General features: G+C 45.8%; 1 protein-coding gene across 2 annotated transcripts in view; it reads right to left on the bottom strand.

Annotated features, from left to right (window-relative positions):
• The window catches only part of LOC102381700 (E3 ISG15--protein ligase HERC5-like), a 50,771-nt gene that overhangs the window by 2,765 nt on the left and 23,714 nt on the right, over positions 1-24,292 (bottom strand). For both annotated transcript variants that reach the window (XM_025197283.1, XM_025197284.1), the window contains exons 12-20: positions 22,411-22,594; positions 21,805-21,977; positions 16,698-16,796; positions 15,645-15,692; positions 10,287-10,370; positions 10,061-10,180; positions 3,693-3,836; positions 3,070-3,236; positions 967-1,033 (exon numbers count right to left, since the gene is read on the bottom strand). In XM_025197283.1, the coding sequence (XP_025053068.1) occupies positions 967-1,033; positions 3,070-3,236; positions 3,693-3,836; positions 10,061-10,180; positions 10,287-10,370; positions 15,645-15,692; positions 16,698-16,796; positions 21,805-21,977; positions 22,411-22,594 (1,086 nt within the window). The remainder of the gene's footprint in view (positions 1-966; positions 1,034-3,069; positions 3,237-3,692; positions 3,837-10,060; positions 10,181-10,286; positions 10,371-15,644; positions 15,693-16,697; positions 16,797-21,804; positions 21,978-22,410; positions 22,595-24,292) is intronic.

The raw sequence follows: 24,292 nt of genomic DNA, 5'->3' as shown, positions 1-24,292 counted from the left end.
CCTAACTGTAAAATATTGCCTTCTGATCTCCAACCTAAACCTATTCTCCATCAGCTTATGACCATTGTTCCTCGTCACCCCAGGTGGTGCTGGGGAGAAAAGAGCTCTGCCTATTTGCTGTTGATCCCCCCTGATGATCTTCTAGGCAGCCACCAGGTCCCCCCTCAGCCTCCTCTTGCTGAGGCTGAACAGGTTCAGGTCCTTCAGTCTCTCCTCATAGGGCCTGTCCTGCTGCCCTCCCACCAAGCTTTACATAAGTTGATTCTCTCTTCTTTTGCTTTGAAGTGACTTCTAACAGTCTCTCTCTGCTCCTGTTTGCAGCTCTCCTCCACTCCTCTGGGTACCTGTTTTCTTTTGCATGTGTGGAAACAGACATGCCGTTGTTTTGTCTGGTGTTTAACTTAGATTTAATTTGCACGCAGAGCTAAACACCAGCCATTGTTTTTATCTTGTATTTAGTTCAGACTGTCTGTTTTTTTCTGCAGACCTAAGGAAGGGCACTTTGTACCCAAAAGCCTGCCTAACATCTCTCCCAAATGTACAGTTTGATAAAAGATATCACCACAAAACCCCTTGCTTCTCACATTTCCTGAATCATCATAGCTACAACACCACTCCAACCCCACTACAGCATGAAGGGTTTTGAAATTCGTTGCCTGCCACGGGGTTACCTAACGAAGAGTACTTGGTGCCCAACAGCTTGCCTAACTTCTCTCCCAACTATACAGTTGTTCCAATAAAAGAGATCACAAAAGCAACCCTGTGTTTCCTTGCTGTAAAAGGTCATTCGCTCTGGGGAGTCAAAGGTGGATAGGCCTCATGTTAACTGCCTTACTCCCATGTGTGGCTTAAGCATTTCTCTTGGGCCACCTACATTTAACCTTTCTAAGACTCACATGAGTAAATCTACTTCTTTGTCTAAGTGTTTATAGAGTTGGACCTGTAAATAGGAAGACAATGTCTTACTGTGAAATCCAACATCATTTGTTCCAGAATGTCATCATATTCTTCATCCAGCACTTTCTGAAGATTGCTAGTAGACAAGGAACAAGAAACAGACACAATAAAGGTTAGTTCCTGCAGCAGAATGTTTTGGGGAAAGTGTTTTCCTAATCTGGCCGATTAGATGTGTATAAACATATTGCAGTCTTGTTCATATATTCCCCTTTGTGCCATATGATCTGCGATTGCCCTGCAAGCTTATTCTGCAGTGAGATCCACATAGCAGGCTCCCTGCATGATTACTGACTTCAGTGGCATTTCATGTAGGTACATTTTCACTCAACTCATTGGAGGATAAGTGTTGAGTCACATGAGATTTTTACTCCAGAAGAGTCTCAATTTACTGCCGAGGAAAAGTGGAGTGGACAAATGACATACAGCATTTACTTCAGAGGCAGTGCATTTTTCTAGTGTAAAGTTAACTTTGAGGAAGTCAAAAGTCACCTGCAAAGGAGTGACTTTGGTGTACATGTTGTGTGTCTGCTACACAAAGCAATTTCTCTTGGAGTTGCTGTTTGCTTAAGGCAAATTGACTTCCCTGCCGTACAGTGGTCAGGTGTTATAATTGCACCTACTTCAGGCAGCTTCAGAGACTGCATTGCAAGTCTGCTCCTTACTACAAAGTAAATTTACTGTGGAGTAAAATCTAGGGGAAATTACTTCAGTGTAAACTTTTAATGTGTCTGCATCCTCCAGACCTTGCGCCCCAACTCTGGGTGCATTGTGTATGTGAATGACTTTAAACAACTGAATAATCCCATGGATGTTACTCATGTGTGAACAGGTGCAAAACCAAGGCCTTCAACTGCTGAATTTATAACGTTTAAGGACAGTGCCTTATGGACCAGTGGGATACTCTTATAAACAAAATAAGCTGCCAAATAAGCTTAAAGGGATCACAGTTGCAGTCATCCATCACAGCCAGAACTAGAAACATATCTTCTGTGAACATCACAATGAGACATTGGTTCAGCATGGGCCTGAGATAAGGAAGGCTATTTACCAAGTTGCTACCAGCACTACTTCATATAACACCAGTCTGAAATCTCCTAGGCAAGGACTAGCCCAACAAAAGCCTTGCTCCTTAGATCTGACATGATCAAAGCATAAGGAAGTGCTGCATTGCTGATTATGCAAGGTGGCCGCAGTGAAAACACAGCGGAAGCAGATAACCCATACAGCAGAAAACTATTAGGAGAGGGGAGACATTGTTTCAGGCAGGTCTAACTGATAGTCAAAACTATTCTTTACCTATCCACTTGCAGTGGTGGCAGTCAACATCCCCCTACTCTGCAAATGACTGTTTTGGGGGAAATCCTGACTCCATTTAAGCCAATGGGAGTTTTGCCACTGCCCTCAGTAAAGGCAAGGTTTTCCCCTCAGTCTCCAACCACTAGAGAATTACCCATCTGTCAAGGAGTCACAAGGGATCACTCTCACCCTTACTGTCCTACCCCAGGGCACAGGAGGCAGTTCCATCAATGGAGCTGGAGGAACCCAACTCCTGTCCAGGTCTCCATCTCTCAGCACATGGGCTCCCAGGCTTGTGCTTGGATGACCTCAATTCAGCAGTGGATGGCTACACCATATCTACAACAGTACATTTACCAGACTCCAGAGCCACATCCTCAGGCAGGCTGCACTGCTTCAGGTGGCTACATGTGCTGAGTATTTCAGGCTAACTAATTAGTGCTGCTAAGCGATGTTGCCAGATAACCTGCTCTCCCCTAACTAACCTGCCCGTGGCACTGAACAGATGCAGCTACAGTGTTTCCAGTCTAGGGAACAAGCTGTTCAGAGCAGCACAGCATACTTGAGGAGCACTTTGGAGCACAAGAAGTCACTGCTTAGACTGAACCTGGTGGAGTACTGATACCTGCAGAAATTAAATCCGTAATGTTTTACGCCCACATGCAAATGTGTACACAAAAGGACAAATCTGCATTGTGGCTTGCTGTGCAAATTCCTGCTCAATGGATAAACAGGATTCTGATTATGGTTCCAAAACTGTTGGCTCAACTTTTATTTTATAGCCAAAAGCTATGGATATATACATTTTTGTCATACCTCCCTTCTGTGGGGGACAGCTCTTTTAAATCTTCCAGAGTCGGTGGGGTATCCAGCATCTTCTTGTACAGAGCCAATGGGAAAGGAAAGGGAACTTTGTGAAAGTTAAACAGAGCCATTCCAGAGAGGATCCCAATCAGGTGAAAGATGTCTTGGTGTCCTGATACCTAGATTTTGAAACAAAACAAAAGAAAATGAATATTTGAAGGACTTTAATATAGTGGGGAGGAGCTTTGGTTTAGAACAGGAGATTGGGTGTGTGGAAACTAGAGTGAAACTCAATGGTCTGCTACTAAGTCCTTACGCAGCCATCAAGAATCCCTTCTCTTTGGCCAAGCAGGGCATGAGCTGCATAGGCAAAGACTTCTATAAGATCCTATTTAAAACAGGAGCTAGGAATTATTTTTCCTAGGAGTCTGCATGCTGTTGAGACCCTTGCTGGATACTGAGCTTGCCCGGTGCTAACTAGACAATGACTCCAAGGCAAATTGCAGCATTCCTCACTGAAGGGGAAATAAATATTAACAAATGTGACGTGGGCTCAAAGTTATTAGAGGAAAGGCCAGCTATACGGAATTTTTTTTTGTAAAGTGGTAACAAAGTAGGATCATCTGAACCCATACCTGGCTGGGGAACCAAATCAGACTGGAGCGTTCAAAACGTCTGAATATCTGTGCTTTTGGTTCACATAGCTCCTTGGTAATGATCCGGAAGAACTCTCGAGACAAACCACCGCCATCTATTCCTGGTTCACCATGAAACTTCACCTGAATAACCCCAGAAACAGCTACTATAATTTCCACATTTAAACAATAACCTGTACTGGTTTACACAGTAAATTCTCAGCACTAGACTGTTACGTTGGGCCCAGTTCCTGTGATGAGAACACATTATGGACTAACATAATGAGATTCAGCATGAAGTCGGGGCCTCTTCAGTGTGTCTACCCTAAACCATCATGGAATGGAGTAGATGGAAAAAAGAAAGAGGTACAAATTGCATCATAGTGTTGTCCAGCTGTCATAACTCTCCTACAAGGTTCATAGCATTTGGTGTTTTTCTTAAAGTCCCAGATTCTGGAGTCTCATGAATCTCAGCCTTCATTGCACAAAAAGAAGTAGCTTGCTTTGTGACTTGGAAAGGTCAGTTTGAAAATGTAAACCCTAAAGTCTCCAAAGCCAGGAGGCATATACAAAGACTCTAAAGGTATTATTGTACAAACTTTTCTTCAAGCCAATTTCATGATCAGTCCAAGATGGAACAAAACTCACACTACCTTGAATGGAGCCAGGATGTCACCCCTCTAGCCTGGTGTTTTACACTCACATGCAAATGACTACCCCAGGGGCAAATCTGCTTTGTGGCTTTCTGTGAAAATTTTCCTGCTGTATGGATAAGCATAAAACTGTATTTCCAAAGTTGTTGGTCTAGCATCTTTTTGGAGGAGAAGAATGGGTTGGAGACACTGGCCATTCCAGAATGCTAAAGACACATCACCGTAAGTGTCTACAAAGTTAACCTTAAACCTTAATTTATAAATGGTGTGATGCTATCTATTGGAAACCTACAGGTGTTAGCACATTTTAATTTGATGCACTAAATAGTCAGCATTTTAAATTGTTCTTTTATATATTATACTGTGCCTTGACCATGTAAGTTGTATTTTTTTACTCTTCTGAACAAAATGTTGTACTCCCAGAATGTGACTTGCTGAATACAGCTAGACTTCCTTCTTGTTGTTATGGGGATAAGAACAAATTACTTGTTCTTTTGGTAGTGTCAGAGTGATATTTTAGCCATGATGGTACAGACATGATAAAATTGTAAACATCTATAAGCTGGCAGAACACTAAGAACCAAGGACTAAACGTAGATATCAGTTTTATGGCCCATTATATTATATCATTAAAGATGAATTAGCAAATCTTACAGAAGACTGATACGGCAGTCACATAAGCCAAAAAGTCTAAAAGGATCCAAGGAGATTTCCTCACAGACATCTTTAATACATTTAGGTAGCTTCTCTCCCTACACTATGCACACCTTTCTGCATTCAGTCCATTGCTCTTGAAGTGACCAATGGTCTTGGATTTTCTGGGATGATCCCAAGTTTCAGGAATATGGTCTGGCATCCCCAGTGATTCCCTGAAGTAGGACTTTCATTTGCAATTTGAAAAACTGGTTCTGGATTAAGACCAGGCAGCACCCTAATCAAAAATAGCATTTACAAACAATTGCACAGACCTCCAAAACACACTCATTGCTGACAGTTTCACAGCTGCTAATGGCCAACTGTGTTGTATGGAGGTAGGAGGTGGGGCTCCCCTGCTCCTCTCTCCATGCATATAGGCACAGTGCATCAGGCCCTGGTTATGGGGTAGGGGACAAGGCAGACCTTTTCTAGATCCTGCCTGCAAGAAGACACACTGCCCCCCACACATGCATGCATAAGGCCATGAGCACATGAGCCCATATGCACATGCACACGTGTCCATATACATGCATCTATATGCACACACATGCACAGTTGCATGTCGCATGTGCACACGTCTGCACACACGCATGCCCCATGCACAAACATACATCCATATGTATGTGCACACGTGTGTCCATGTGCACACAAGCACACACGTGCGCACGCACACACATGTGCATGTCTCCCCTCCTTGTGTTCACAGCCCTGACCCATTCATTTTTCATGCAAGTACAAAGAATCCACCAATGAGCTGATCAATGAAGACCTGGGCATCGCATACCCCCACGGTGGATGGTATGTAACGTGATACTACAGGCAGTGAGGAAGATCAAGACAGCTTCCCCATCCAATGAGCGAGGAGTCAAAGCAGAGCTAGATAGCACTTTCCCAGAAAGCAAACCCAGAGACCAGAAGGCTCACACAAGAGGAGTAATCATGTCCCTGTGCTGACAGTGTTTGTCCTTGGCTGGCCTGTTTAATTCAGCCACCATGGATGAAAACTTCCCACAGGGCTGCACCAGCACCAGCAGCTTATGTTTCTACAGTCTGCTGCTTCCTGTTACAATCCCTGTGTACATGTTCTTCCGCCTGTGGACCTGGATGGGCATTAAACTTTTTAGACACAACTAAGGCAGGCAGACAGCCTGAGGGCACTGCCCAGTGGTCTCATTGATCACAGGGCCTCTCTGCAGTAGTTGTGTAGCTTATTTTAGCTGTTCACTAATATAATGTTCCATGTAACTGGAATAGTCTCTTCCTCCCTCGCTCTCTCTCAATTGCATGGACCCTGAGGGACCAGATGTCCATCCTCAACTCCCTCTGTGCAAAAATGAAGTTTATTTCCTACCTACTTTTTACCATCTTTAATTTTCCCTGAGCCAGAAAAAGACATTTTATTTTAGATTCCTTAGTTGGTCTAATAAAAGGTATCATCTCTGAACCAAGAGTTCTATATTCTGGCATCACCCTCCTCCTGGCACTTCACACGAATCTTCTATAGAGAACTTTGTGTATGACTGTTTAATTTCTGCCAGGAAAGAAAATTAAGTGCATTTGCCCTTGTCTCTCCAAATCCAGAGGTGCACAGTAATAGTCTAAAAGCATATTATACAGTGGGTGTTCATTTTTGCCTTGAATTACTTTATGCACTGAGATATAGTTTAACCAGGTTGTTTAATAAACAGTAATGTGGGTTGCTCTTTAAAGATGGCAGTGTCCATCTTTAGGTGCCTCGCTAGTTTGAGCAGATTTATTCATGAACTGCTTCTGTCACTGTGCTACGAAAATGCAGTTTAATAAATCAAAACACTGTGCAACAGCAAACCTGTCTGTGAGCTTTAGAATTATTAGGATCAGTGCAGCCATGTTTTGAGGGCAGTCATTCATGCACATCCAACACAGCACACCTTTTATTTTAGAGAGAAAAAAAACAAGGTGGGTCATCCATGTCACTCCAATATGATTGTCCCCTACATTAGCAGGCCTGGCACAACTATTCAGGCAAGAAGTGCCATGAAATAGTAGTTTGGCAGCTGCTCTAATTTATTCCAGCTGGCAGGGGCCTATAACAGCTGACAATAAGGCAACAGGCTCAACCATGCCCTCCAACACTCCTTGCTAGCTTTACACTGATTGAGGAGATGAAGTACTGGGAACAAGTCAGGATTGGGCATCTGACCCACTGATGCGCCCACTGCTTTAGGCAAAAACACAATCCAGATAACTCTAATCTGAGCAGACTTTCCTATCTTTTGATACGCTGCTCAGTGAAGCAACAAAACCATAGGCAGAGTATTGTGGACACTTACTGTTGTGGGGCAGCCGGATCAGTACCTTAAGACAGGGGAAGATGGGTGACTGCCGAAAGGAAGTAAATAGGGCAACAAGAGTTCAGGCATTAACCAGGTCTTGGTGAGATGAGTCTGAGACCAGAGACAAGAGCCAGAGTACTCCGCCAAGCAGCGCTTCTATAACATGAGGCAAGTGTGTAGCTCCTGATCTGGCAGCAAGGTGTAGGTGCATCCCTGAGACAGGGCAGAGCCCCATTACCATTCTTCAACCATATCTCACTTCAAAAGTAGGGCCTTACTCCTCAATCATCTCCTTGTTCTTCTAGGATACTTGTTTTTTGATCAAGACAGGTAGGACTTAAAACGTGCTATTTAGCTACATATTGTCATGCTCATGCCGTGACGCCAATACACCTCATTTTTGTTGTGCAGGGACCATCTACAAGAAGTAAGACAGCAGTTCAGTCCTTGTAAAAGTCAGCCATTGGCCTATATCCAATTGTGAAGAAGACTTTTTGGCAAAGATTAGTGTTTTGTTCATCACCTGTCATTTCACCTCTAGGCAACCACTGCAGAACCATGAAAGAAGCAACACTTGGTTATCCATTAGCAAATTAGCTAACCAGTCCTATCTTTCAAAGTGATTTCATAATAAAAATAAGTCACTCTGTCTTTTGCTGGCTGCTTTTTGTTATTTGCCCTAAGCCTACATGGAACGTGCTTTTAAGTAGCAGGCACAGTACTTTCTCTCTCCTTTAGAAGTGAAAGGTGTGCATGAAGAATGGCCATTCCTTAAGGATACGATCCTTGAAGCACAAAGCAAGTCCAGTCCCACGTGGAGAAAAGGTAGCAGGTGGTCTGGGAAGCCCTTTTGGCTAAACAGGGAAATCATGGTCCTCTTAAGAAAGAGGTTTATAAACAATGGAAGCTCCAAGGAGGACTATACAATGGCCCACACTTGTTAGAAAGGCAAAAGCAGTAACTGAATTTAAATTAGCAACGGGAATCAAGGACAACAAGAAGTCCTTCTTCAGTTACATAGGGAAGAGGAGGAAAACAAATGGGAGTGTGAAGCCATTGCTCAGCAACTCAGAACAGCTGGTTACCAGCACTCAGGAGAAAACTGAACTCCTAAATGATTACTTTGCCTTGGCCTTTCACAGCCAAGTGGAAAATCATGCCAGGGAGAGTACAGAATGAGCGGGGTAGGAATGACCGCCTTCCTGCTATCACCATAGAATTGCTGTGTGAGCAATTAAAAAAAATTATGCATATATAAATCAGCAGGACTGGATGAACTTCATCCAAGAGTACTGAAAGAGCTGGCTGAAGTCATCGTGGAACCCCTGGCAAAACTCTGCCAAATCATGGTGCTCTGGAGAGGTCCCTGAGGACTGGAAGAGGACCAATGTTGTGTCCATCCACAAGAAGGGGTGGAGGAAGGACCCAGGTAACTATAGGCCAATTAGCCTAACTTCTATTCCAGGGAAAATCCTGGAAAAATTCATCAAGGAGTCTATCCGTGATAAGCTTGCAGAAGGTAGGAGTCTGAATGACAGCCAGCATGGCTTTGTCATGCTCAGGTCTTGCCTTACCAACCTCATCTTCTTTTATGACCAGGTAACTTGCCACCTGGACAAGTTGACATTCTATACCTTGACTTCCAAAAAGCCTTTAATCTGGTATCCCACAGTGTCCTTGCAAGAAAATTGGAGGATTGTGGGCTTAACTCTGAGACAGTCAGGTGGGTAAGAAACTGGGTGCAGGGTAGGACCCAGAGAGTCCTAATGGATGGATCTGTGTCATCCTGGCAAGAAGTAGCCAGAGGTGTCTTGCAGAGGTCAGTGTTTGGTCCAGTACTTTTCAACATCTTTATCAATGATTTGGATGTGGGGTGAAGAGCTCACTGGCCAAGTTTGCGGATCACACTGTGTTATGGGGGAGCGTGGTCATGCTCGAAGATAGGCTACAGATAAAGGTGGATCTAGACAGGCTAGCAAGTCAGGTGGATCGGAACCAAATGAAGTTCAACGTTGAGAAATGTAAAGTGCTCCACCTGGGAATGAACAACCCCCTGCACACCTACAGGCTTGGTGGCACCAAACTGACCAGCACCATGAATGAAAGGGTCCTGGGGGGTAATAACAGACCACAATATGAATATGAGCTGGCAGTGTGACGCTGTAGCCAGTAGGGCAAATAACACTCTGGCATGCATCAATCGAAGGCTGAGAGGGGACTTAGTAGCAGCTTACCACTACATTAGGGGAGTACATCAAGGGCTTGGTGAACAACTGTTCACCAGGGCACCCTTAGGGAAAACCAGGAGTAATGGCCACAAACTCCTAGAACACCGTTTCAGGCTCAACATTAGGAAAAACTTCTTCACTGTCAGGGTGTCCAGACTGTGGAATAAGCTCCCTCCAGAGGTGGTGCAATTGCCTACTCTGGAAATCTTCAAGAGGAGACTGGATGATCACCTTGCTAGGGTCCTTGACCCCAGTTATCTTTCCTGCTTGGTGCAAGGGGCTGGACCCAATGATCTTCCAAGGCCACTTCCAGCCTTACAATCTATGAATCTATTAATCTAGTTTTTGACTGGATTTTAAATGCTGCTGGATTCTGAAAAAAGATTTCATTGTTGGTTGTTAATTATATTGAGGGGCTGAAGCAATCCAGGACAGTACACTCAGAGCTAACCAGATAATAAACCTTAATTTCTTACTTTTAAAGGTTCCCCATACATTGTAGGCACTCTGATCCTTAGAGTCTGCAAGGTATCATTCACCAGGTGTTCTCTTCTAACGTGCAAAACAAATGGATGAGTGGGTCTTGACAAGTGTACCTAAGGGGGAAAAACCCCAAAAGCTGTGTTTTATAAACTTTATTTTTAATAATCTTTTAATACCTTTATTTTTAATAATAAAAAACATGACTTCAGCAGTACCTACCCACTGACAGGCCACCCTGTAAGCCTTAATCTTATCTTTCATGTCAAAGATGCATGGGTACTTTGTCAGCTTCTGTAAAATCATCTGAAATGACAAGATGGATTAGGAGCTTTTAATATGACAAATGTTGACATTAGAAGATACCAGTATCAAGGTAGCTTCCCAAAAGGAACCTTCACAAATGAGGTTTCTTTTTCAATGCTCTCAAATTGTAGTGGTAGTCATTATTATAAAGTACATTAAAATAACCAATTACAGTGGACAGTGAGCATAGGTTGTAAATACGATCACATTAACGTGTTTTTACGGATTTCACCCAGACTAGAAAACATGCAGGATACAACCCAAGTCTTTGAAAAGGGAACCACTTCATAGGTAAGTTCTAAAGCAAATTTGCAAGCACATCTGGTCTGGAAAGATCTAAATGGTGCCACATATTCAACAAGGACAAGTGCAAAGTCCTGCGCTTAGGACAAAGCAATCCCATGCACCAATATAGGCTGGGGGCTGACTGGCTGGGCAGTCGGTTCTGTAGAAAAGGATCTAGGGGTTACAGTGGACAATAAGATGAATATATGAGCCAGCAGTGCACCCTTGTAGCAGGCTAGCTGGGCTTAATTAGTAGGAGCATTGCCATCAGATTGAGGGAAGTGATTTTTTCTGTATTCTGCACTGGTGAGGCCACACCTGGAGTTCTGTGTCCAGTTTTGGGCCCCTACTACAGAAAGGATGTGGACATATTGGAGAGAGCCAGCAGAGGGCAACAAAAATGGTAAGGGGGCTGGGGCACATGACTTCTGAGGAAAGACTGATGGAATTGGGCTTATTTAGTCTAGAGAAGAAAAGACTGAGGGGGGAATTTAATAGCAGCATTCAACTACCTGAAAGGAGGTTCGAAAGAGGATGGAGCTAGACTGTTCTCAGTGGTGACAGATGACAGAACAAGGAGCAACAGTCTCAAGTTGCAGCAAGGGAAGTTTAGGTTAGATATTAGGAAGAATTTTCTCACTAGGAGGGTAGTAAAACACTGGAACAGGTTACCCAGAGAGATGGTGGAAGTTCCATCCTTGGAGGTTTTTAAGACCTGGATAGACAAAGCCTTGGCTGGGATAATATTGCTGGACATGGTCCTGCTTTGAGCAGGGGGTTGGACTAGATCAGTGTTTCTCAACCTGTGGGTCACAGCCCAAAAGTGGGTCACAAGAAAGGGCCATGAAAACATTTTAAAAATGGATCAACAGACTCTAAAAATGGATTCTCCTTTAAAGGAGAAAAATGTGGGAACCTGTGGCTTTTCCCTTACAGGCTGGCAGAGTTCCAGACTGCAAGGGGCTGCTTGGGCCATCCCTGTCCCACACACTGGAGGGCTGGGGCCTGGTGGCAACAGGTCAGGCGTGAGGGGCACTGGGTGAGGACTGGCTATCTATGTTTACAAATGGGTCAACATTACAAAAAGATTGAGAATCACTGGACTAGATGACCTCCTGAGGTCCCTTCCAACTAGGGGTGCACTGATAAAGATTTTCTTGGCCAATACTGATAGCTGATTATTCACCAGGCATATCGGCTGATATCCACCTGATAACTGATTTACAGGAATGCAGCCAGGCAGTGTGGTGAGCAGCTACATGCAGGTAAGTCTGTGGAGGGGAAGGGATATGAGGGGTGCAGACTGAGGCCCCCACGGTGAGGGAGGGAGTGGGGCAGTGAATGGGACCCAGAACCGGGGTGGGGAGTGGGACAGGTCTGCGGTCAGCTCATCCAGGGGATCAGCCTACCAGTGCTTAAAAATGGCAGTGGGGTGCTTGAATTAAAGCTTGCCAAATGAACTTTAGTTCAAGTGCTGCTGCCACCATTTTTAAATGCAGGGACACTTTTAACCAGAGAAGAGCCGACCACAGTGAGAGCAGACGCGGGCTGCTCGCAGCAGGCTCGGGGCTGTCTGCCCTGCTGTCTTTGTGCTGGGAGTCTTGTCCTGTCCAAGCGTTCCGCCTGCTCGGCAGTAGGAGGCACAACTTGCCACCCCCACTGCTGCTGTGTGAGTAGGGGATGCACGGCTGGTGCAGGGCTCCCAGGGCAAGAGGCAGCAGAGCAGATAGCCCCAAGCCAGTGGGTAGCCTACATCTACCCTGTGCACAAATCTGGGGGGGACACATGCTCCCCCATGCCTCCCCTGCGGGGCACATGCAGCAGTGCCCCCACTCCCAAGCCCTCTGTGCCCCCTGGATGAGTTGCCCATGGCTCCGTCCCATTTCCAGCCCCAGCCCCTGCCCCACTCCCTCCCTCACCATGGGGCCTTGATCTGCACCCCCCACGCCTCTTCCCTCCCCCATGCTCCTTCCTCTCCACAGAGGTGCCTACAGGGTACTGCTCTCCATGCTGCATTCCTGGCCATGTGCATGCATGCAGGTGTGCGCAGGCACACGGCGTCCAGGGGCCCTGGCCAGAAGGCATATTATATTTAATGTTGAACATTATCAGCTAAACCAGCCAAACAAAACTGATGATGTTAATTTTCCTTTTATTGATGCCGATCTGGTGTGCAACCGATGTACCAGTGCACCTCTACTTCCAACTCTAATTTTCTATGATTCTTTTACAGTGTTTATGCCTATCTGATTATTTCTGAGGTAAGGTACTGGAGAAAGATCCAATCAAGTGTGCTTCCCAAATTGTTTAGAAATAAACAAGGGCCAGTCTGCTGCAACAAGTTACAACATCTTGATCTCTGTGGTTAACCGGTCAAAATCATCTTAAGACTTAATCATCCAAAATAAGGCAGGGATATAAATTTCACACCATTATCCTTGTAAAGATAGTGGAGGTCAGACAGCAGTCTATAGAAAGGTCTAGAAACAGACAGTGTTCATATGGATTCCTAATTTGAAATTCTGCCAATTAGGGCATTTGCTACCACTGTGGGTGTATGTTGCTGCTGACTACAGTTTAATGCCCTGTGACGAAGGGAACTTGTAGACAAAACAGGGGGCCTAAATTGAAGTGGAGGGGTTTAAAAAATACCGCTTCAATTTATGGCTGATTAAACCCCCCTTTCATCCACACACCTTACCTGCCTCTCATCAGGGAGGGGAGGGCAAGCTGCCGGTGGGCGGAGTGGTCCCTGGGCTGAGGGGGGGCAGGATGGGGACTGGTGCTTCCCTCCACAGAAGCGGTACCCCTCGCCCACAGGCATCTGGCTCAGGCAGTCCTGGGGGCACCGCAGCCGTGGAGGGAAGCACCAGGTCCCCGCGCAACTCAGGAAGGCAGGCAGGCAGGCTCCAGGGGGCGGAAAAAAAAAAAAAAAAAAAAAGATCAAGCTCGGTGCTTTTCTTGGGTGAAGCCTGCTTTCCCAGGTCGCTGCCAGGCTGCTTGCAGGGCTTCCTGCAGAGCCATGGAGCCCAGTGTTTCGCTCTGTGCCTGTAGGGGCAGCCAACTAAAAGTCCTCAAAGGAGTTTTAGTTTGCTGCGCCCCAAGTCATTTAAGGCTGATTATGCTGCCGAATTTCCTACAGTGGCTGGAATTAATGTGCAATATGCCACCAAGGTGTGCAAACACCAACACCATTAAAGCGGTGCAAAAGCATTTAGCCCGCTTTAAAGTGTCGTGCACACGCGCCTCTCGTTTTGTCTACCCACGGCCTAAGAACCTGTCTCTGCTCCTAGTAAGTTAATAATGAAAAGGCACCCAGATGTGTCAATAGGAAGAAGACCATTCTCTGCACGAGCTATCATTTAACTGCTATAACACAGGTAAGAAAGGAAAATATTAAAGGGATGTTGAACACACACCATGTTACAGCTGAATTTTACTATTCGATTTTGTACAACATGCTACAATATTCCTCCTGCTTCTGCTAACCTGTTAGACAAGCTACCTCCTACCCAATGTCCCTTGTAGGAATTGGAAGGGGCAGTAACTGTTTCTTGGGAACACCATTGTAGCAGAAAGCCCCCTTTTCCTCTTGCCTGCATTTGCTCTCCCCTCTCTGGATATGTTTCTCTTCTTCTACCTTTTCTGCCTTCCTCTTTCTTTCACTTTAAGATAAGGAATTGTGTTTTAAAGTTTGTATGTGTGCATTTTGCATCTCCCCTTGTATTTTGGTATTTTTATCTATTTGTGTGCCATGGCATTACTCTTGTAGCTTATATTTTATACTCCTCACCTTCCAACTAAATGTGTTTAGTTTCAGAAGTAAGTTATACATTGTAACAATGTTAACAAGGGCAGGAATCAAACTGCCGCTTCTCTGTATCAGGTGGGCCCCTGAAAGAGCCAGTGAATCAGTGATTGAATGCGTAACACAGTAGCAGGCGGCAATTAACACCTAGGGAAACCGCAGACCAACCAACGGAAGAAATCAATAGGAGACAATGTAGCAACCGAGAATTCTCTAAACTTCACTGTACAAGGGCTAGAAGCCCTGGTCTGAGTTAATCAATGCCAGGGACCAACTTTTGGGCTGAATATCTCCAGATTGACCACTCCCAGAGTCCTATTCAAAATTCATCAACGGACTCCTAAACCTGCACGTACATGCGGACGACCCCTGGGGGGAACAGTGCCCATCCAGTAGCCACTGAGGCAGAAGTACCACGAGGGTCAACGACCCCTGGATTGGGCAAACCTGAAACTGGGGAGTCACCAAAGTCCGCCACGGACAGATAAAAAGCAGTGAAAAGTGACCCTCAGCAGCACCCTCTTGATCTCCAACTTGACCAGCACCCGACCTGTCCAGCCAGAAGGACCAGCTAGTGACCCCCTTCTGGAGGATAACACCACGCTGGAAGAAGCCTCAACTGGCCATCGATGGCAGACTCCAGCGCCTGTGGGATAGGTATACCCGACTCTTGTAACTTGGCTTGTGTGTGTGTGTGTGTGTGTGTGTGTGTGTGTGTGTGTGTGTGTGTGTGTACGTGTGTACCAGCCCCAAGGTTTATGATTTGACTTCATTACAGTGTTTCAATCTGCCTAATTAACCAGAATTTTAAGGATCCCGAGTTGGACATTTGTAGCCAACACCATGAAGATACTGGAGGAACCAGTCAGTCTCAAACCCTGGTGAAAACTAAATTGATTTAAGGAGTATTTAGACCAGGACATGTGGCTAGGCCAGCTAAATTATAATCAAGCTAAGCAGATGTTTGGGTCTGAGTGCTGGCAGGTTCAGCATGCCAGCCGCACATTCTGCACTACTCTACTCTGCATTTGTTATGGCTCTGCACAGTACTGTCTCTGGCAGCTGTCTTTTCAGATGATTGAGTGCTCTTGTAAAGTCCAGGAGCATGAGTATCATAGTTTTGCTGGACTTCAATAAAAATCAGACTCCTATTTTCACTTGGATATAAACATATTATTTACCATTTCCGTGGACTTTGAAGCAACTAGTCTCCCAAACTCATCTTCATTCTAATAAAATAGAAACGGACTTTTAATGGTGCTTTTCCTTTTCCAGCTACCCCTAAGCTCTGCAGCAACAGAATGACTTACCTACTACTAACAGAATGAACATGTGAACCAAGGGTATATCATCACACACATGCAGCAGAATGGTTTTTATTATTATTTGTGCATTTAGAAAATATCCCAAAATAGATATTTTGTATTTTAAAAATAATAATCAAATTCAAGGTGTCACAATATAACAAGCAACTAAGCAAGCAAAAAAGAACCTCACACTAGTTTATAAGATGAACAAGCAAAAACTACAACCAAAAGTTATTTAGTGTCTGCTTTGACTCATTTCGATAATGCAGTTTATTACATTTATGACTGGGATTATGTGAGATGGTTGTCTGTACTAATAGTGAATTGCATTTAATAATGCAAGAGGTCCTTTCCACGGCTATTTCTTCCTGAGTCATAATTCCTAATCCAGTGTTTCTAACCAGAGGCGTAACTAGCTGGGTTTGCACCTTAGGCAAACTCCTGCTGGGGAGCAGGTGGGGAGCAAGGGCAGGGGGCATGTGCCACAAGCAGCAGAAGCAAGAGGATGCCAAGCAGGAGGGAGGGACAGGAATTTTACCTGCTCCAGGGGCTCAAAGTCCCTGGTTCTGTGGTGGTATGGTCTGTCTGCCCTGGTTGTTGCTGCTACAGCAGCAGCATGGGATCCCTGCACCTGGCTGTTGCACAGTGCAGGACTGCTGCTGTTGCCATGGCATGGACTCCCCAGGGGGCTGCCATTCTTAGTGGGAGACCCCCCTCCCCACCCACCCCCACTAAGTTGCTGCTTGGGGCTGGCTGCCTCACTTGCCCACCCCAAGTTACACTACTGTTTGTAAGTGTACAGGTGACCCTGTTGAGCTGCTAGACTTCAGCCATGCATTTGTCCCCCTCACTATGTTTACCTCTCAAAAAAACAGTACAATGGAAAGGACTACATATGGTGATTCTAAAGAAAGATTTTATACTTACTAAGAACGCATCAATACACCAATCTTGCTGCCAAATCTCTTTCATTTCGGGTACATAGAAGTTGTTTTCTTGTACTTTGAACCCGGCTTTGCAATTCACCTGCATTAACAGGAATAGCCGGGAGACTATGAGCAAGGATATGTACAAGAGAACCACACAAGCAATGTACAACAGCACTTTTTACAAAGCAACAGAGCTTCAGCATGAGAAGTTTAAGAGTACTATAAATATAAAACCAGACAGCTGAGAATCACAGAAAACTGTATATATTAAACCTAAGAATTCTATGAGGTCAATTCTCAGGGACACTAGATGCCTTTATAGCACTCTGGCAGTCAGCACTGTACATAGACTCCTGGCAACACCAGGCAAACTTTTAGTATTGGTCCCCACTTCCCCAGAGATAATTATAATAATTGGACAATGGAAAAAAAATGACCATTTTCAGGCCCCTTTTCTGTCTGGGCCCTTTGTGGCTGCCCAGTTCACCCATGCCTGTGTCTGGCCCTGCTGGCAGTGAAGATATGCTTCCATCCACATTAAGTCCATTCTTGCTGCCAAAGTGAAAATCAGGCCTAATATATCATGGCATGTCTTGAACTAAGGTAATGAACTTGCTATGTAGATAACCTAAGGGAGAAAAATTCTATCTACACTGGACAATGGGCAAAACAAGGCCTTTTGCTTGAGGGAGCAAATACAAGGAGAGGGCACACATTTATGTTATCAAATACCAAACAGAATATGCCTGAATTAAATATGATAATGGCTGGAATGGGAAACCATTCCATCCTGACGGGAAACCATTCCATCCTGACTTTGCCTTCCCACTGCCAAGGGATGGAAGAAACTGTGAACAAGTCAGTAAAAAGAGAGATGGAGGAAGAATTAATGGATCTTTTTAAAGCAAATCTAGGCCTTGCCATGGAGGGATTACACAGCAGCACTTATGCTGTGCAGCTGGAGGTTCAGAGTGCAGTAATAACCCATGTCCTCCAGCTTCTCCTCTCCCCGAAATCCAATGTCAGACCAACGGAGAGAAAAATTCAGTGGGAATGGGCTGAATGTAATGCTCCCAGTACCAATATGTGCTGGGGCACAAGATGGAGTGAAAGACCACATCCACATGCTCTGCCACAGTCAGTGGCTACTTGGTATGCCCCTTTCTTCTCTTGATCCAACAGAAGCTGCTCCTCACAGGGGCTTTAAAAGGCTTAGTATCTTCTTAGAGGAAATCACTCAGGCACAGGTCAGACATTAGGCTTGAGACATGTAAAGATGGTCAGGGAAGCCCATGGTAATACAATTCCTCTAGCACTATGCTGCCAAGGGGTTGAAGAGACTCAAGTTGACAGACAAGGGCCTGTGTTCCTGAGTGGATGAATGAGAAGGAAGATGAATATATGCCCACCATTGCCATGGATCTTGTGAGGGAGCATCTTGAGAGGCTGGACCCCTATAAATCAGCTAGTCCAGATTGGTTGCACCTAAGAGTGCTAAAGGAACTGGCAGCCATTATAGCACAGGCACTGGCGAGGATATTCGAGAACTCGTGGTGCTCAGGTGAAGTACCTGAAGATTGGAAGAGGGCCAATGTGGTGCTCATCTTCAAGAAAGGGAGGAAAGAAGATCTGGGAAACTACAGGCCAGTCAGTTTGACCTCAATCCCTGGGAAGATTTTGGAAAAAATTATCAAAGAAACCATTCTTGACAGGCTTATAGAAGACAGCATTCTGAAGCATAGTCAGCACGGGTTTGTTGCAGATAGGTCTTGCTTGACCAATCTCATTTCCTTTTATGACCAGGTGATGTATCACCTGTACAAAAGGGAAGAGGTTGATGTCATATATTTGGACTTTAAAAAAGCCTTTGACCTGGTGTCCCATGGTGTCTTCATGGGAAGAAGAAAAAAAAAAAAATCAAATTATCAAAGAAACCATTCTTGACAGGCTTATAGAAGACAGCATTCTGAAGCATAGTCAGCACGGGTTTGTTGCAGATAGGTCTTGCTTGACCAATCTCATTTCCTTTTATGACCAGGTGATGTATCACCTGTACAAAAGGGAAGAGGTTGATGTCATATATTTGGACTTTAAAAAAGCCTTTGACCTGGTGTCCCATGGTGTCTTCATGGGAAGAAGAAAAAAAAAAAAAATCAGGCAACTGCGGCCTTGACTACTCCACAGTCCGATGGCTGGGGAACTTGCTCCGAGGTTGGACCCAGAGGGTGGTATTTGATGAAACTGAATCAACATGGCACTATTGACTAGGAGGCCTGTGCGAAGCGGCTAGTATTTGCTTCGGATTAGGATTTGGCCAATTTGCTTCGGATTAGGATTTGGCCAATTCAGGGGTCAGTGATTCGAATCACTGTCTCAAATCGATTTGGCTGAATCTGATTCAGAGATTCGGCTGATTCAGCAGTGGCCAAATCTCCGAATTGGATAGGCCCCATTCCCCATCTGCTCTCCCACCCCAATCAATGGCTGCCCTGCCTGGCCCCATCTCCCAGCTCTTTAAAAAAAAGATCCCACTAACCAGCTGCTGCCAGGTGGGGTGGGGGGGGGTTAGCTACGAGCCCACCTGCTCTCCCAACTCCCCCACCCCCCCATAGCTGCCCTGCCTGCCCCAGCTCCTGGCTCTTTAAAAAAAATTAAAAAGCCCCAAACTCATGGGCTCCTGCCAGGCAGGGGGGCAATCTCCACTGCCCTGTGCTACAGGGAGGATGGGCTCTGCAATGAGCCCCCAGAAGCCCTGATGGCCACTGCAGCAGCAGGTGAGTGGGGGCTTTTTTTTAAAGAACCAAGAATTGGGGCCAGGCCCATGGTCCTCTGCCCCCTCCTCCAGCCCCCTACTTACCAGCACAGAGTCTGGGTCCAGCTCCCTGGGGAAGTGAGCGGGGACTGCCCAAATCGATTCAGACCTTTTAATTGGTCCCTTGATTTGATTTGGATTCAGAGTTTCGGCTGCTGAATCGGGCCGAATCTCCTCCGAATCGAATCAGCACCCAAAGCTTCACACAGCCCTAGTGACTAGTGGTGTCCCCCAAGGCTCCGTTCTTGGACCTTGTAACAGGTCGTCCTCCCCAGTGCCGTCTTCCCTGTTAATCTGCGCCTTATGTGGGGTGCCGTTGGAGTCTTCTTTGGAGCTCTTATGTCCCGCCCTCTACTCGCCTGCCATGTCTTGATGGAAATTATTGTTGATGTTCTTGCAAGCGGGAGACTGCCTATTGTATTTTGTATGTTGGGATCTTTCGCCTACATGGTCCTGACCCCTGTATTTCTCTAGCTAGGCCTCCCCGTCCAAAACCCACCAAAGAGTTTGACTCTGAGGCTCTACCTTTTCCAGTGTTGGGCCTTGTTACAATTGGGCCCCCTGGTCCTCAGGCTCTCCGTGGCCCTGTCCCACACTGCGCCTCACTGGCACTCGGGCTCTCCATGGCCCTGTCTTGCACTGCGCCTCAATGGCGCTCGGGCTCTCTGCGGCCCTGTCTCGCTCTGCACCTCACTGGCACCTGGGCCGTTCACAGCCCTGCAAAGTGCTGCACCCTCTCTGGTGCTGGGGTTGGTGTACCCCAAAATGCTGCGCCCCCTCTGGCACCGGGGTCCCCACACTGCCATGGGTCCCCTATGAGGCCTCCTCCATCCCCTAATAGCCTCACCCCAGCCACTGATGTTAGTCAATAATCAAAAAGGAAAAAATAACTGCCACCAGTCAATATGATCAAGCAAAGCAGCAGGTCAGGTTACATTCACAGGGTTCGTGCTTCAGCTCCCTACCGTCGGCTACAGTCCTTGTTGTGGTGCGGCTGCCATCTCTCCCCAGCTTTGTAGTTCCTGCCTTTAGACCACTCACCCAGCTTCTCTGTGGAACTCTCAGAGACACTCCTTCCCCTTCAGCTGCTGTCCCCCTTACTGCCACTCTGTCCCGGGTTTTTATAGTCCTGCCTCTTCTGGTCAGCTGACTAGCTGGCCAGGTTCAGCATTTAACCCTTTCCTTACCAGCACTCCATGCCCAGAAAGTTCTGGCCTTAAAGGGGCAGACCTGCTTTTTGGTGACAGGGTTAGGGTTCCCTGTTACAGACCTGTACTCTTTAATGTCTTCATAAACGATCTGGACATTGTTGTAAAAAGCAGATTGGCCAAATTCACTGATAACACCAAACTTTGGGGAAGAGTCTCCACACTTGAGGATAGGCTGGTGATCCAGGCCGACCTGGATAGGCTTGCAAGGTGGGTGGATGAAAACCTGATGGCATTCAATATGGAGAAATGCAAGGTGCTCCACCTCAGAAATAAAAACCCGCATCACACTTACAGGCTCGGCAGTGCTACGCTTGCTCGCACCCATGACCAAAAGAAACTTGGGGGTCATGACTGACCACAAGATGAATGAGCTACCAGTGCACTACTGCAGCTGGCAAAGCAAACAAAACTCTGGCTTGCATCTACCGATGCATCTTGAGCAAGACCCAGGATGTCATCCTCCCACTGTACTCAGCCTTGGTGAGGCCACAGCTAGAGTACTACGTCCAATTCTGGGCTCCACAATTTAGGAAGGACGTGAAAGAGAAGCTTGAAAGAGTCCAGAGGAGAGCCACGTGCATGATCAGAGGGCAAGAAAACAGGCCTTATGAAGAGAGGCTGCAAGCTATGGGACTCTTCAGCCTGGAGAACTGCAGGCTCAGGGGTGACCTGGTGGCAGCCTATAAGTACATAAGGGGTGTGCATCAGGATTTGGGGAAACACCTGTTCACCAGAGCACCCAAGGGAATGACAAGGTCCAACAGTCACAAACTCCTGCAAAACAGTTTTAGGCTGGACATAAGGAAAAACTTCTTTATTGTCCGAGCCCCCAAGGCCTGTAACAAACTCCTCCCAGAGGTGGTGCAAGCACCTACTCTGGACACATTCAAGAAACATTTGGACATTTATCTAGTTGGAATCCTTTGACCCTAGCTGACTTCATGTCCCTTGAGCAGGGGGCTGGATCCGATGATCTTATGAGGTCCCTTACAGCCTTATTGTCTATGACATCTCTGAAATTCAGACAGCTTATATGTTCCAGAAATATCTCCTAACCTGTCAGAGCTAAAATATTTTCCTACCTGGTAAAGAATCTGTAGGACTCTTGAGGTCATCTCCACCCGTGGCCCATAGGTCAATTCTTTAAATGTTTTGGCTTGAATTGTTAAGTGAGAGAGATTGATTCTACAAAGCCTTTGATATAGGTTCACAAGATCCTTGAAAAAAGGTGTTTCTAGATTTGACCATAAGGATTCTGCAAGAAAGACAGATGTTGAGTTTCTACACCAGTCAGCATGCTAGTACTTCTCCCTTGTTGATGAAGCAGTATTCTATCTTGTTGTCAAATGAAGTGTTTGACTTTAAAAGTATTAAGACTAATGACATCACAGACTTCAGAGTAATGCCTTTATCTGTAAGCTGCTCCAGACAGATTATCCCTAGCAAATTCTTTTTTGGATATAGATATCAGAGATGAGATCTTGGCCCCAGTGAAGTGGCTCAATCATTCCTTCACCTCCCAATCCTGAAACCATGGGCGACTGGTGCCTCCTGGCTCTGGGGTGGGGGGCACCAGTAGCTGATCGCCAACCACCCTCCCACCCTTCCCCATGTCCTCCTTGCACATCGCCTATGTCTGAAACACTCAAGAATTCAAGTGACCCAGTTGCATTCCTTTGAAACCCTACCTAGAACCTGCAGGTCTTTGTGCTGGAGTCTCAGGATGGCTTCTGCTAATAAGCCAAGGAGCTGATTAGATTGGTCATCCTGTCCCCGTAAGAGGACCGGCATAATCAGGTAGACCCTGAGGGCCTCAGGTGAGAGGGAAGAGGAAGGCAGTGATTTCAGCAGTTTCTCAGTTTCCTTTATCACCTGGGAAGAATGAATGAGAGGTTAAAAAGCAGTAGAGCTTTGCTACAATAACCTTTTACTTGCAACACACACACACACACACACACACACACACACACACACACACACCCCCCTTCCTTCATAAGCTGGTCTGGAGATCTGGGTCCAGTCCCTGACTCTGTCACAGAGTTTCTATGTGACCTCAGGAACATCAGTTATGGTCATGCCTCACTACATGTCTGAACAACAACTAGAATTATGGGAGCCAAACTCAGATGGGTTCTCCAGGTACTGCTATAATGAAAATACTAAGTAAAAGAATCTTCCAGTTCTCCTTTCTTCAGAAGTCAACGGCTCTGAAGTGTTCATTCTCTATATGCCTGTCTCATCTGAGGATCTGATAAGAGGAGGAACAACTCTTGGTCCAAATTCTGTCCTGATTTATACTCTGTAATTTGGCAGGAGTCACGAAAGCTGCTCGGCATGTTAAATCTGGGCAATTCTCAACAGTGAGTATTTAGCTTAGGTGAAACTGGAATTCCTGTGCCTGGGTTAGCCCTTCTGCAACAGGATCTTTGTCTAATAAGCCACTGTTTCCTGCCTAGACATAACTGGCTTTGATGTTCAACAGAATTTTGCAAGATCAGGATGAAAACCTAGGCCATTCATAGTTCTTAGACTTGAAAGTTCTTTCAGTTCTCACCTAGAAGACCAATGCAGCTTCATACATGTGCTGTGGGGGAATAGAAATTATGTCAAGCAAAGGGGTGTGAAATTCTCAGCACTCAGAGATGGAAAGGACTGAAGTGTGACAGGGATGAAGGGATTACATATGAGAATACTTTTTAAAAAAAGAATTAAAATCATTTCCTGAATTATTTCTTATTCTGTTCTCACAGGACATTGTCTGGTGAAAAAGATCCAAACTAGTACCCATTTTTGCAGACCTGCATTTCAATTTTTCAGGTCATTCCACTAGATTGATCAGTTTACTTTAGTCAGGGTGCGTCTACATGAGACAGTTACTGCAGAGTTGACTAATTAGTAGGCCTGTGAGAGTCAGCAGCGATCTGCTGAAAAGTGGTTTGTACATCCAAATAAGCACCTAACCTCATCACCAGAATTGAAGTCAACTTCCTACAGCTCAAAACACAAAACCTGCCAACTATCTCCAGTACCCCCACAAACTGCACCAGAATCTATCAAAGACAACAAAACCCAACTACCTGTGGGGGCACATTCCTCACCAAAAAAACCACTCTGCCTCCAGTCTCTCAGGCCTGATCCTGAGAGGGAACAAATTACAATGCAAACCACTTTTCAGAGCTGGGCCTATGAACTGCACTTCGTCAGCCTCCTAGGTAGTAGGTACAGAAACTCATGGACTCAATATACGCAGTGGAGTTCTGGCACCCTGCGACCAGCCAGACATCTGACACCCCAGGCACCTCTGTACTTTTACCTGTGCTGCTACATTCCCCTTTCCCCCCTGCTCCCACCCCAGCCTGTCCCTCCCCTCCTGACGCCTCCATTTCCATTTTCACTGACCAGCTTTCTTGTCTACATTGCAGGCCAGGCCAGCCTCTGGCTTCTTTACTATTTCTTCCATCCAGGACCAACTGCAGGTACTTCCTCAGCCTGACAAAGGGGTTTTCAGCCCTAAAGCTAGCATCCTGGGCAGCTAAGCTGAGCTCACCGGGAGCCTCACAACTGCACTGC

Source organism: Alligator sinensis, unplaced genomic scaffold (genome assembly GCF_000455745.1).
Source record: "Alligator sinensis unplaced genomic scaffold, ASM45574v1 scaffold125_1, whole genome shotgun sequence".
Lineage (NCBI taxonomy): Eukaryota > Metazoa > Chordata > Crocodylia > Alligatoridae > Alligator > Alligator sinensis.
The sequence above is the reverse complement of the archived record's forward strand: the minus strand, read 5'-3'. Positions and strand labels throughout refer to the sequence as shown.